This window comes from Penicillium mononematosum (assembly GCF_028829835.1).
Source record: "Penicillium mononematosum strain IBT 11891 chromosome Unknown utg000003l:1.0-8172316.0:1.0-8177699.0, whole genome shotgun sequence".
Taxonomy (NCBI): Eukaryota; Fungi; Ascomycota; class Eurotiomycetes; order Eurotiales; family Aspergillaceae; genus Penicillium; species Penicillium mononematosum.
The window spans coordinates 2,799,221-2,812,520 of NW_026643273.1; the positions used below are offsets into that span (position 1 = coordinate 2,799,221).

At 44.0% G+C, this 13,300-nt stretch overlaps 4 protein-coding genes across 4 annotated transcripts; 2 read left to right on the forward strand and 2 right to left on the reverse strand.

Annotated features, from left to right (window-relative positions):
- Positions 1-387: 387 nt before the first annotated feature.
- Positions 388-1,134, forward strand: N7519_006029 (uncharacterized protein; the record flags this gene model as incomplete). The annotated part of the gene is made up of 1 exon (XM_057292805.1): positions 388-1,134. The coding sequence occupies one exon, from the start codon at positions 388-390 to the stop codon at positions 1,132-1,134; it is 747 nt and encodes a 248-aa protein (XP_057147616.1).
- A 203-nt stretch (positions 1,135-1,337) lies between these two features.
- Positions 1,338-3,217, reverse strand: N7519_006030 (uncharacterized protein; the record flags this gene model as incomplete). Its single annotated transcript, XM_057292806.1, has 2 exons — positions 1,338-2,670; positions 2,721-3,217. 2 exons carry the CDS (start codon positions 3,215-3,217, stop codon positions 1,338-1,340), a joined length of 1,830 nt encoding a protein of 609 aa, XP_057147617.1.
- Positions 3,218-3,888: 671 nt separating this feature from the next.
- Positions 3,889-4,922, forward strand: N7519_006031 (uncharacterized protein; the record flags this gene model as incomplete). Its single annotated transcript, XM_057292807.1, has 4 exons — positions 3,889-4,308; positions 4,403-4,428; positions 4,472-4,594; positions 4,643-4,922. The coding sequence occupies 4 exons, from the start codon at positions 3,889-3,891 to the stop codon at positions 4,920-4,922; spliced, it is 849 nt and encodes a 282-aa protein (XP_057147618.1).
- A 613-nt stretch (positions 4,923-5,535) lies between these two features.
- Positions 5,536-6,883, reverse strand: N7519_006032 (kinase domain-containing protein; the record flags this gene model as incomplete). The annotated part of the gene is made up of 2 exons (XM_057292808.1): positions 5,536-6,336; positions 6,392-6,883. 2 exons carry the CDS (start codon positions 6,881-6,883, stop codon positions 5,536-5,538), a joined length of 1,293 nt encoding a protein of 430 aa, XP_057147619.1.
- Positions 6,884-13,300: the final 6,417 nt, after the last annotated feature.

Consider the following 13,300-nt stretch of genomic DNA (forward strand, 5'->3'; position numbering starts at 1 on the left):
TACATACATGTTGCGGCCCTAATGCTGCATCATGTCGGTCTCGATGTGAGTTCAACCTCGCGACCACAACGCATGCATCAACCCCGTTATCTCTGTTTCTTGGCTTATATTTGTCGAATTAAATCACAGAGCAGATATAAGCGAGCGTCCATGTGTTTGCCTAGCTAGGCTACATGACGCATTGCGCCATTTCTCAAATTTGCTGATATGAAAAATATGAAACTAACATACGAGTATCATTTTACTGAGACCCGGCCTTACCCACGGATTCTCTTCTCTGGGAAGAAGGAAATTCCTCTCCCATTTTACTAAAAAATCTCTACTCTACGCTCCCTTTTATTGCCATACAAACCTCCTATCCCTTCAACTTTGCTGCCGGGTGTTGAGATGGCCTTCAGAACAAACGAGCGAGGTCCAAGCAGTATCACTACAAATGACGGCGATGATGAACACTCATTCTATATTGAAAGACGCCGCTCCTTTTTCCGCCAGTATGCTGTTGCAGTACTTTGCTTTCTGTTCACCCTTGGTGGTCTCGTGATAACAACAGTAAACATCACCTCAACCTCACGTTCAGGGTCGAACGTGTTTCATTGGAAGCCATCTGCATCGTTATTGCCAACATCGCCATCGTCCCCATCCGCGCATGGCTCATCACCACATGTTTACGACCCGTCGGCTCACGCCATGACTGGGATAATGAAGTCTCCATGTGGCAATACCTCGGCGGAAGCCAAGACACGAGGCTGTCACTTTGACATCATCACATTTTGCTGGCTACCGCATCGCTGCTATGATGAAGAGTTATCGAATTCCTTTGAGCAACTCGTTGACTGGAAGTGGTATCTCGATCGGAACAAGACACAGCCTGTCCCCAAGACAGAAGCTCTTCAGGGGGAACTGGATGGACTGTATGTAAGCTGGGAGTACCATGTACAGCACTGTGTGTATATGTGGCAGAAGATGCACCGGGCTTTGTTGGGACAGGGAAAGGAAGCTATCGACACTTATATCAGTCCATACAGCCACACAGAGCACTGTGGGAAAATGCTGCTGACTAGGGGAGATGGCTATGCATTGAGCGATATCAACACGCGCATCCGGGTGAAGTTCCCAGATTGTGGGATTGAGTAGAAGCGGGGGTGAGAGGATCCATTTATACAGACTACTACACAGCTAGAAACACTTGAACGTTTCAACCTTGGAAGGTTCCAATGGATATATTTGTGATGTAGTCATCAAGCCTTTCCACCGGGTCTCTTATATTGGTCAATTGAGACAACCCAACGTGGGCAGACATGATGCTGTTGCTATTGATTATGGAGAGATGTCCCTGTCTAATAATAGTCTTTTCCTTTGGATAGAGCAGTCACCGAGTCTTTGGTTCCAAAAGCCGCACGCTTATACTGCTCAGAGCCCTCAATCTCCCCGAATCGTAACTTGGTCTCACCAACCTCCTTCTCCAGCCCGAAGGACCCCAAACAGTGTCCGTTGGCCAAATTGTCCAACTCGGGATTTCTTGTCGTCAGCAGCATGTTGGAAAAGGAGACGCTCTGGGAAACGCCATTCTCGTGTAAGGCAAAGAACCCGACGACAACACATGCAGCGGTAACACCCAGCGCAGTCATATAAACCGCCAGCAAGTTTCGACTGTCGTAGGTGTAGAAGTTCTTAGGTGAGGAGCTCGTCACGGGTGCACTGGTGTTCGCGGCATTGAGACTGAGAAGGCTATAGGTGAAGTTGTGCGAGAGGTCCTCTATTGCTTGGGCCAATGTTTTATTCCGACAAAGAGCAGTTTCACTTGCAATTCGCAGAGTTTGGTAATCGGTACTATTCCACAGCTCTGGGCATGAGAAAAGGCCGGTTTGCATTATCGACATCGTTGTGAATGGCAGGCCGGGGGGCAAGAAGCTGCTCAGTTCTAAGGAAGCGCTGATAACGAGCTTACGCTGTATCAGTCCAGAGAATAGCATGTGCATCACATAGTAGCCTCCATTAACTGTTGGCTCTTGGCGTTGAAATACAACCTTAGAGCCAGCATCTGAGCTCCAATTGGCAGGAGCCACGAGCTCCGTTGATACAGGTATCAGGGTCCGGATACCGTTGGTAAAGTTCTGGCCTACCACGTAGGAGGTATTCCAGAGCTGACAGACAAGCTCGGTCGGTTGTGTGGCGTTGCCGTTCCACAGGGGGTTCCCACCGGCGGCGTACACGAAAAGGGTATTGTTAAGGGCACTAGGAGCAGTCCCTGAGTACACCACTCGAGTGAGATTGGTTGGGTTTCCAATTTCCTGTTCCCATAGTTTCTGCAACGAACTGTACTGAGCCAGACCCACGCCATCACTAAAATTCATGCCTTGCATCTGCACGACAGCTTCACTCAATTTCTGGCACTTGTATGAAGGGCCCCAAAACTCCAGAGTGTAGGATGAGTTAGGGAAAGGTGCAGGAACTGAGAGCACTTCGGCAGATGAAGAAGTAGCTGTAAACAGGCGGGTGATGTCGGGCGAGGGTGATGCAATAAACCCAGCGCCTCCCCATGTTACCCAAGGACGCCAGAAGGATTCAGTGAAGTTAACAGTCGGAACATGCATCTGGGTGACATTGGTGGTTGTCAGGAGACGGATGGATAAGGTAGAAGGCGTAACAACAGCCGCTAATGGGATAAGCCTGGTTTGACAGTGAATAATCGTCCACCCAGAAGATGACTCTATACGCACCAAGAGATAATTGCGAGTAGTGTGAGGGTTTTCGCGTACATCCAGAGGTCGGGAATGAGAAAAGAATTTGGGTTGGTAAGGATGTCAAACATGCCATCAATCGCGCTCAGCTTCACAAACTTCCGGCGGAGAGTGGCCCATATCTGTTGCGACGCTGCGATTCCAACAGCGGATGTCAGAAAGGTCTTGTTTAGAAAGGCAAAGCCAGTTCCAATTCGAATTGCCCACGTTTGCTGGTCGACCGAGTTGACGAGGGTGTTGTCGAGGCTGCTGTAGTAGAAGTGATGGCCCACCGAGATCATCGCACCACAAACAACAGACACAACCATCAGGGTGGGGCACTGCCATCCGAACCCCCAGGCGGCCGGACTATTCCCATGTCTTTGAGGAGAGGCGTACGTTGTTTCGTTGGGTGCTTTCTGCTCGGGAGTATGATGGTCGGGACTCTGAAGAAGGCCAGCGCCATATTCGACTTTATCACCATTTGATGTAGGCATAGTGATAGAGTATTAACTGGCGTGAGCGATTCCGGCTGCTGGGAACCTTCTGCCAGTACTTATTATTGTCCATGCTGAACACAAGGCTGGAAAATGGCATCTCATTACTCTTCTGGGACCCGGGCTTATCCACTTCTGTTCCAGGCTAAAGCGTGGTCGTTCTTAGGTGCATCTTCGCAAAGTCGAATCCACCTATGAGTGATGACTTTGGGCTGAACGGCTGAACATATTAACGCTTTCATCTCCCGTTGATCCACTTTTACGAAGTGCAGGAGACTAAGTTGCTCAGCCTCAGCCACCAACGAGACACAAAATCAGCGTTTGGCAGGTGTCACGGCCCTGGAGAGACCTTGGGACGCTAGTCGGGCCTTAACTTTATTGTTGGCTCTATTCTTATCTCCACCATTTTGGTCTTCATGCATTGAGGATGAAGTATCACGATGATACTCGTCAGAAATGAGGACTCGGAAGGTCATATACTGATCTCTCCCGTAATTCTCGCGCACTTAAGTGCTTACATAAGAACAAATAACCGCTAGGCCAAAAAGATCGGAATTCGATTGACCCTGCGGCGGTTGATATGCTAGAGCAACAACACCTCGCACTCTCCCCAGAACTGCAAGTTTCTTCCCCTGTCTCCTTTCTATTTTCCGCAACTCCTCCGGCCAATAATGTCACGAAAGCAACCAATCTATGAAATAGGTCCATTTATATCAAGTGCCGACAACACGGACACGCAGTTGAATGTTCATGCCTGCGACAAACTCTTTAAAATCGATCTGTTTACTTCAAGCTTCGAAAACTCGCCTCTCCTCCTGGCCGAATATCTTTGCCATGTTCGACGCCAAGAGCCAGAATGGATCCTTGATGGGTCCGAGACTTGGGAGTTTGAAGACCCCCTTGAAGAAATGCATGATTGGATCTTACAACCATTTCTGCCAATCTTCCGGGAACTTGGTTCCCTAGACCCGAGCCGGAAGTACACTCTCGAGGATTGTCTGTTTGCAGAAGAATTGCACTACACTGTACAGGTGGTGGAAAACAAGGTGGTTCCCGTTTATCTCAGCAACACCAAGAACATGAAACATCATGTAATCGGGGCCCGTTTACCATCTTCTGTCGACTACTCAATGTTTCCTGTCTACCATCCTAGGGAAGTTCATGTTCCAATAAGTGCGGATTCAGCTGCACTGCCAGGAGTACCTCGCAAGGTATTTCTTCATGGGGAACCACAGCCTAGCTTCTTCAAGATAGTCTACGGGGTGACGCGCGTATTACCGCCAGGGAGATTCTCACTTATTCAAAAATTCGCATGGCTAAATTCGATTCCCCGATTCTCACATCACAACTGGAAGGGCTGGTCCAGGATGATGATGGGTATGTCATAGGATTGCTTCTATCATACATCGATTGTGGCGGGGCTAGACTCAACTGTATTGATGGACGTGATCCCAAATATTCCGGGCTCCGACATAAATGGGTCGATCAGGTTTCGCACACACTCAAACAGTTTCATTCACATAACATTATTTGGGGAGATGCGAAGGCAGCCAATGTTCTTGTTGACGTCAACAACGATGCATACCTAATTGATTTTGGGGGCGGTTATACTCAGGGTTGGGTTGAGAAGGAGAAGTCTAACTCAGTCGAGGGAGACCTCCAGGGGCTCGAAAATATCAAGCGGTTCCTTCAAATAAAAAGCTAGTACGGGGAAAGAAAAAAATAGAGGAATCCCGGTGCGATACTCCATACAGCACGATTATCTATGTGTGCAACGCGGTTGGCGTGTAGTTGGTTGGAGTTCCTATTGAATTCCAAGTCCTCACCAATTATCCGGGCAATGCAGCTCTGCATGCTACACCCATCTAAACATGGATATGGGAGATTTTACACATACATAGAGGAAGATGGGTCAACAATTTTAATTCCCTAATGAGAGACAGTATCCATGTATTTATCGGGCCGAGTAAGCGCTGCCACAGGGCAAAAAGGTGGGAGCCTTGGCAGCAACAAACTAGATGGCCTACGGGTGAGAGCGTTTTTAGTCGGATCTCGAGATATGAAGGCCCCTGGTCTTAGTATCCTCGTTCATTGAATATCGTTTTCTCTCCGCTGTACCGAATTCAGATACTGTAGGACGACCTCAAAACATTTCTGACATCACTCGATCTTTGGACTTTAGTATTAGCGAATCGCTTCCATTGACAGGCGCTTTTCGATGTCAGGCTACGAAGATATCCAGATTGCCTTGGCTGCTGGAACCTTAGGATAATGCATAACGGACAGCCCTTCTTCCGGTCTACCTGGACGCAGACAGCCTAACGCCCCCCATTAGTAGGGTGGGCGCTTTCCCGCATTTTCTGCCTCTCCCACGCGGGCAACGCCCACTTCGCCATATACTCAGACCCTAGGAGTTGGTCCGCTGTGGGTCGTTCTGCAGGTTCAAACGTCATCATGGCTCTGAGGAAGTCCTCCAACGCATGTAGTTCACCACCTGCAACGTCCCATTCGCACGTCTTCTCCGTCTCGCCGCGGCCCATGTCCCAGAGGCGCTGATGCAGACGCCGGAAGACGGGAGTGTTGATGCGGCTGAAGTCAGCGACCCATGACCCATCCTCCTCGAAGAATTCGGAGCGGTTAGTCCAAGAGTTCCACCATCTCACGAGCGGTTTGCCCAGCGTATTGATCATCCCGCCGACAATGTCATCTCGGTCCCAGGCGAATGTTTCGAATAGTGGACGCTCGCCCAAGACCTCATACAAGTTGACACCTAGGGTCCATATATCAGCTGCAGTGGGTTGAGTGATGGGTTCATCGAAAAAGTCTTCTGGTGGAGCATAGAGGGATGGGGTGTGGAGAGTCGGTGAAGGCACCTGTGACACAATAAAGTACGTCCCGTAGTCCGATATTATGATTTCGGGATTATCCAACTTGTTGGCGGGCATGCTCAAGGTCAGGGGAAAGATGGCATGCGGCGGTGCGTAAGGTTCACCAGTCTTTCCATCAACTCGCGGGATAGGAACCTCGCATGGTTTGCCGAAGCGCTTGTATAGCTCATCTGTGCTTAGGCCATCGAAATCTGGTATACGTAAGAGAAAGTTGTGCAAATGGAGATCTGCCTCCAGTTAGTATTCAGGGTCAGTAAACAGAGATGAACAGCCTAAATGTCCTCACCTCCATGGCATATGCCGTTCGCATGCAATAGGACAACCCTAACTGCAGCTGGGCGGCAGTAGATCTAAAGGCGTCCGCTGGGAACATAAAGTTTCCGCTGTCCTCCTTGGACTTAGCGATGCTAACGGCAGCAGGTGCTCCGACCAAGCACTGATGATGTCCGTTTGGACCATCAAACGAGAAATGATCCAGCAGCGGCGGAATGAATCGCTTCCCAGCATGGGTAAGGCCGCTCTTCATCAGGTATTGAAGGATTTTCACCTCATGGCTGACTGGCGATTCTCTCGCAGTCAATATCTTTAGCGATACGTAGCGCTGGTGTTGTTGATCCCGGGCGAGCCAAATTGTTGAATATCCACCAAACCCAAGCTTGTGAACGACGGTGTAGCGACCACTGCAAAAGGTGTCTCCGATGAGAGTTGGGTGGTATCCGCCGGGCACATAGTCCTCAAGATATTCAACATCTGGCTCAGGGTGGTATATCTCTTCCATTGGTGAATATTATGAGTCAGCCATGGCATGAACCTTAGGGATCGAAGTGGGCGTGGTGACGGAGAGACTCTGCGGTGGCGGGTGGTCTTTGGTGTGAAAAGAAAGCGGCACGGCAAGATATCTTGATTTCTTGGGCGAAGTACCGCGGGTTGGGAAAGTGAGCGAGGAAGTCTCCAGCTAGAGTTCATGTTCATGTTTATGTCTTTGCAGAGGTCATCGACTGACGACCTCGGGAGCTATTACTGAAAGGCGGTGGGGCCGTGGTCATGTTGCTGCCAAAATACAAGGTGGCCAAAGCTTTAAGGTACCTACCTACCTAGGTAGGTACCTGTATCTGAGGTACCTAGGTACTTGTTTTAGTGGGGAATTATACGGGCCATATCCCAGTCTCACAACTTCGCCTTGTTCTCTGAGTGGGCTTCCTTGTCGCCAACGCTACATTATCTGTCTGTAGCTAGCACTTTCAGCGAGTGATGGCTGCTAATTGTAGGTGACGGAAATCAGGTGTATGGCGAACGTATTGGTAAATTCACGATGGTAAAGTTCTCTAACTAACTAAAAACAACAATAGTCCGTTTTTGACAGTCTGGTCGGACACAATTAGTAAGCAATTTGCATAGTCTAAAATCACATGATTCCATGGTATTGGACTCGGTAATCCATGTACTCGGTCTGTATTCTGACACACCCCCCAGCTTTTGAAGCTATTCACAAATGCTTCAAGAGCTGTTAATTCCACCTTCCTAGGGTATAATCAGATATCTGATTTCTCTTATCCCAAGCAGATGTCTAAAAGCCTGCTACTTCTACCTCGGCAGTATCTTTATAAGGCTATCTGCCGGCATCTCTGCTATAGGAATCCAATACACGTTAGTGCGGCTAGCATTCACTTCCTATTTCATCTAAAGCCTATTAATGTCAACATGTCGAAGCTTTGTATGCATAGTGGCGCCTTCCTTTATTAGCAGATCAACAGTCTACTGATTGTCGTATACAATTGATAGCTTATAAGAGGGTTTAAACCCTAGGGACTCGAGGACTCGGCGCTACTATTAGACAGTTTTGCCTACTTCGGATAGAGCTAAAAGCTCTACTTCGGTAGTAGACGTAGTGACAGTCTTCTATTTTAAAGCCTTCCAGTCTATAGGACCACTATAGAGCTTATATATATAGCCCTCTAAGCTCTTCCGATCTCTATTATCTCTAAAAGATATATCGCTTACAAATTCAACAGATTTTGCTATAAGCTATAGGCTAGAATTCTTATCTTTTATCTAAACTCCGTACTCAATTGCATAGTAGCGGGTTTAGTAGAGATATTGGATGACTCTATCAATAGTATCTAGATACTTCGGTCTAGGGTTTAGAAGGAATTCAGCCAGTTTGCTAGTTGCTTTTACAGCGTCTAGTCTAGAGATCGTGGTAGCGTACTAAGCTGATCTAACTTTAGCCTAAAAACCATAGATCTAGCTCGCTATCGCAACGCTATCAAAGGGGAGTAATAGCTCTATACTTAGGGGCGTATTAACCCTCCGGTTAGTGATCAGACTATATCTCGCCGCTATACTCTCAATATAGCTGTTTTAGTATAGCTAGAGCTTCTTTTTAGTCCGATCTCTCATAATACATATATTTAGAAACCAACTAGCGTCAAATTTATAAAGCTCCTAGTACTTTTTCATCTAATCATCTAGATCAGTAGCCTATTTTATATAATCTAGGTAGTTCATAATGATAATATCATTAATATAGAAGAAAACGATAATCCCGTTTATAACAAAAATGTATAGATCCTCCGGTATAGGGGTAAGGCCTAGTTTCACTAGCACCCTAGTAGCTTTTTACTACTATAAACGTAGAGATATCTATAGTCCGTATAGCGTACGGTGTAGCATCTAGCATCGGCCTAATACTTTAAAACTGGGGGATAGCGAGTATAAATCTTATCTTATAAGATAGAGTTTAGAAATACATTTATAATATCTCGCTACTTCATATCTAGATTAAATATAGTAACTAATATAAAAACCGCTCTCGCTATCTTCACCGCGAGTGTAGTAGCTCTCTTTTCTTCCGGTATCATCCACTAAAGATCTCCCCGCACATAGATTCTAGCTTTAAACTTATTAAGTATACTATCGGTATTAAATTTGTATATAAACACCTATTTTAATAGTAGGATTTATATAGTTCGTGTGTTCGGGATCGGAACCTAGGAGAAGGTCTCCTTTCTATATAGCGTATCGATCTCGAATTCCGCTACTACCATAAAGTCTTTAGCGTAAAGATAGGATTTGACTTCATTCTAGTTCTATAGCTCCGGGAGAAGCTAATCTCTATAAGGCTTCCTAGGCTTTTGATCTATTTCGAATCTCTGGTTTATATAGGCTCCAAATATATAAACTAGCGCTAGTAGTTCGTCTTCTTCTATAGCGAGATATACTATATAGTCGGGGTCCTACCTAGGTTTCCGAGATCTAGATCCTAAGATGATATTTATAGTGTTAATACCATCTAATCTATCTCTTCCTATATATAAAACCGGGGTTTATAACAGCTCTTACTATAGCTACATCTCGCTCTCTAAGATCTTATCTTCGTATTCCACCCCCCTAGTCTTAATAGATAGTATAGTTGTCTATATAGTGGAGGTTAGGACTGGCTCTAGTAGTATATTATCTCTCACTTTAGGCTCACTATACGTTCCAACATCTCTCACTTTACTCTCACTATATGTTCCGGTATCTCTCACTTTATTATCACCGGTATACTTAGGATCTATATCTATAGCGTCCGTATATAGAGATCTCGGGGTTTATAAGGCTAATTCTAGGGTATCTAGTGCGGAAGATAATAAAAACGGGGTCCGTTCTAATAAAAAAGGCTGATTTTATATAATATAGGATGCTAGCAAAGTAGGTGACGGAGGTAAGGAGAGATTTACTAGGAAGGACCCAGGTATATAGCCTCTGTTTACTATTTGCTATGTTAGTCTGATCGACGCCGGGGTAATTGGCATATTATTAGATGGTTTTTATATAGCAATTGGGGTCTACTATCTTCCAATTCTCTCACTTTACATCTCTCTATCCTACATCTCTCTATCTATCAGATCTACATCCTACATCTCTACATCTTACATCTCTACATCTTATATCTCTATATCTTATATCTCTGCATCTTATATCTCTACATCTTACAAATCTATATCTATATACGGATCCTACCCTTACTGTATATGCTAAACGTCATTATGTAGGGCGATACGGGCTATAGATAACAGCATCTATATCTAGGTACTTAGTTTAGACTAAGCTTTATCCTATATTAGGAGCGTAGGCCAGTTCTCTCTCTCTTCTAGCGCATTTATTAGCGTACTAACTATATCTTCTAATTCCAGCTTCTTCGCCGTCGTATACCGCCGTATCTTATCGAAAACAGCATCTCTAACAATATCTACCCTTCTATACTATCCCCCTTTATACGGAAACCAGATCCTATATAGGTTTTTAGAGACATACCCTACTAGGAATCCGATCTCTACTCTCGGTGACATCTTATCTAACTATATACGCTTTAAATCTAGGATTCTCGAATACGCTAAGCAGCTATACACCCTAAGGTTTAAAAGGTTAATTCGCTAGTCCTTTATCCTATCTAATACAGCCAGTTTCATCAATTCCATCTAAGGTATAATCTATCTTCTATCTACTAGCTTTATTAGTATACGGTTTAGTATATATACTAATATATATACTACTTCCGGCTAGAGCGTCTTCGGCAGATCCGGGTTTTCATTAATCAATACCCTTACTATTTAGATAATTATACCTCCGGATCTCTCTACTAGTCCGTTTATCTCTAGTGTCTTAAGAGGTAAGTGCTCTATAACACAGCCTTCGGCTTTAATCATATTTTCAACCTTATTACTAGCACTACGCTTATTATCATAGTAGAAGACCTTAATTCTAACATTTAGCCAGTTTCGGATTAAAGCGATAAACTTCCTAATAGCCTATTAGCAGTCCTTCTTCTTCACGTAAGTAAATACAAAGTGGCATCTAATCCTATTAAGATAGAAATACGTTAACTAGACATATCTATTATATATAGGCTGATTTTATACGAGGTTAAAGTGCACTCTACCGAGTACCCTATAGGCTTAGCCTATCTTCCTCCGTGAGATCTGCCTAGGTGCATTTACTAACTAGTAAGCTTCGTATACCTATTTCTCCGAAGCCTCTTACTTCTTAGGGTTACAACTAGTTATCTTTATACCTTCCGTTATCTTAGTGAGTTTTTCAATCCTCTCTTTACTAACATAGCCTAGGCAACGATACTAGGTTTCAATAGAGGCTTTAGATACAGGTTCTCTAGCTAACTTCTTTATAGCTACATTCACTAACGGCTAGTTCGGCTATACTAACTAGGGAAGCTTTTAATCCCGGTATATAGTATATAGTGGGATTTCGTCTTATTCGATCCAGTTCTTTTTAAAGTTTAAAAACGCTCCTATTATCTTAAATATCTAACTATAGGCGATAATATTCGTATAGAAACCTAGCGAGTATTTAATATTAAATAAATCCATTCGTAGCGGTATTTCGTTCCTAGGGCTAATACCATAGATTAAGATAGTTCCGATTCCTTCCACTATCGTCTTCGTGTCTCCTACCCAAATCGAGCTCGTCGTCTTCTAAAATTCGACAAATAACCTCCGGTTATTATAAATATAGACTTATACACCGGTATCGATAAGCCATCTATCGTAGAGAGGATTATAACTAGTTTAGTAGAACATAGAATGATCGTGAATGGTCATAGAATGTTCATGATTAATCGCAGAATGATCGTGATCAATCGTAGAATGTTCGTGATCGATCGCAGAATGTTCGTGATCGATCTCAGAATGTTTCTGATCGATCTTTACAGGTTTCTGGATCTTAAATGCGTCGTTTACTAGCTAGTTCTTAGCTACGAAGAAGCCTAGTGCTCTAGGCTGGAAAACTAGGTTCGCCTATATATTTTTTCTCTTCTACTCGCTTCTTTTCAACAAAGGCTCTCCATTTAGGGTCTGCCTTTATAGCTCTATCCTATACCTTCTTTTTATCTAGGTATATATCTAGCATACCAGCCGGTTTATCCTCTAGGAATATAGCCTAGTATCTCTATAGTACATATCTTATCTTACTATATAGACAGAACCGCTTTTTAATAGGAAAATTAGATAGTTTCTTCCTAGCTAGTTTACTAGTAGATCTACTAGCTAAGCTGCTTATTATTGAATCTCCGGGCTGAGCTTCCTAGTAGCCCTACTATATTAAAAACATAGCTTTTAATAGGCCTCTTTATACTACCTATTTTCTATAGGCCATAAGCTAATAGGCTTTATACTAGGTAAGTAGGTTTGCGAAATCAGCCTATCTTTCTTCCTCGCTTCTCTTATTAGTAGAGGCTATCTCAGCTATAACGATCTAGGCTGTATAGAATTCTAGTGAAATCACTAATATAGCTTCTAGAAATTGGATTAAAGCCTCCCTAGCCTCTATAATCCCTGCTTTTATATAGCGTTTTTATAAGGTTTGCCAATTCAGCAGCCACTAATCAATGTCTGTTATTTTATCTAGACCTCTATCTAGATTCCTCTATACCGTGCGAAGGCTTACTCTATATATAGGGTTACACTCCGGTAAGACCCGCTATTATAGATTCCTAAGCAGTCCCTATAGTGTCTCCTAGTCTATAAAAACCTAGTATTTTTTATAGATACTCTAGCGGATTATATTTATAACTATCTTCCTACCCTAGAGCTTCTTTTTTATATACACTAAGCTTTCTCTTATATTACGTATTTAGTACGCTATATAGATAAAACCAGTCTATTAGATAATCTCTCTTTAGATCCTCCTAACTCGGTTCGATCGGTTCTTTCGGAAGTGCGGGTTCCGTATCTAATTCCGGATCATATAGATCCCAGACGTTGAACTGCTCCGCAATGGTTTTAATCATCGAGAGCCATAGCTCCTAGTTCGATATGTCCTTTTAAGGTAACGCGAGAGGACGAATTCGCAGAGAGAGTGTAATCCGACATTGTGACAGTTCGATTGACGTTCGCAAATGGATTTCCAATGTTATTATTAATGCTTCTTAGGGGTTATCTTAATTCAGGGGTTGTTATCTCCGTATAGCCAGGGGCCGGTCTAAAACTAGGCAAATATAGGCTCAATATATATGAGATTTAACAAAAGGATGGAAAAGAGATCAAAATTGAAGCGATTCCGGGCTCATAACTGACGGAAATCAGGTGTATGGCGAACGTATTGGTAAATTCACGATGGTAAAGTTCTCTAACTAACTAAAAACAACAATGGTCCGTTTTTGACAGTCTGGTCGGACACAATTAGTAAGCAATTTGCA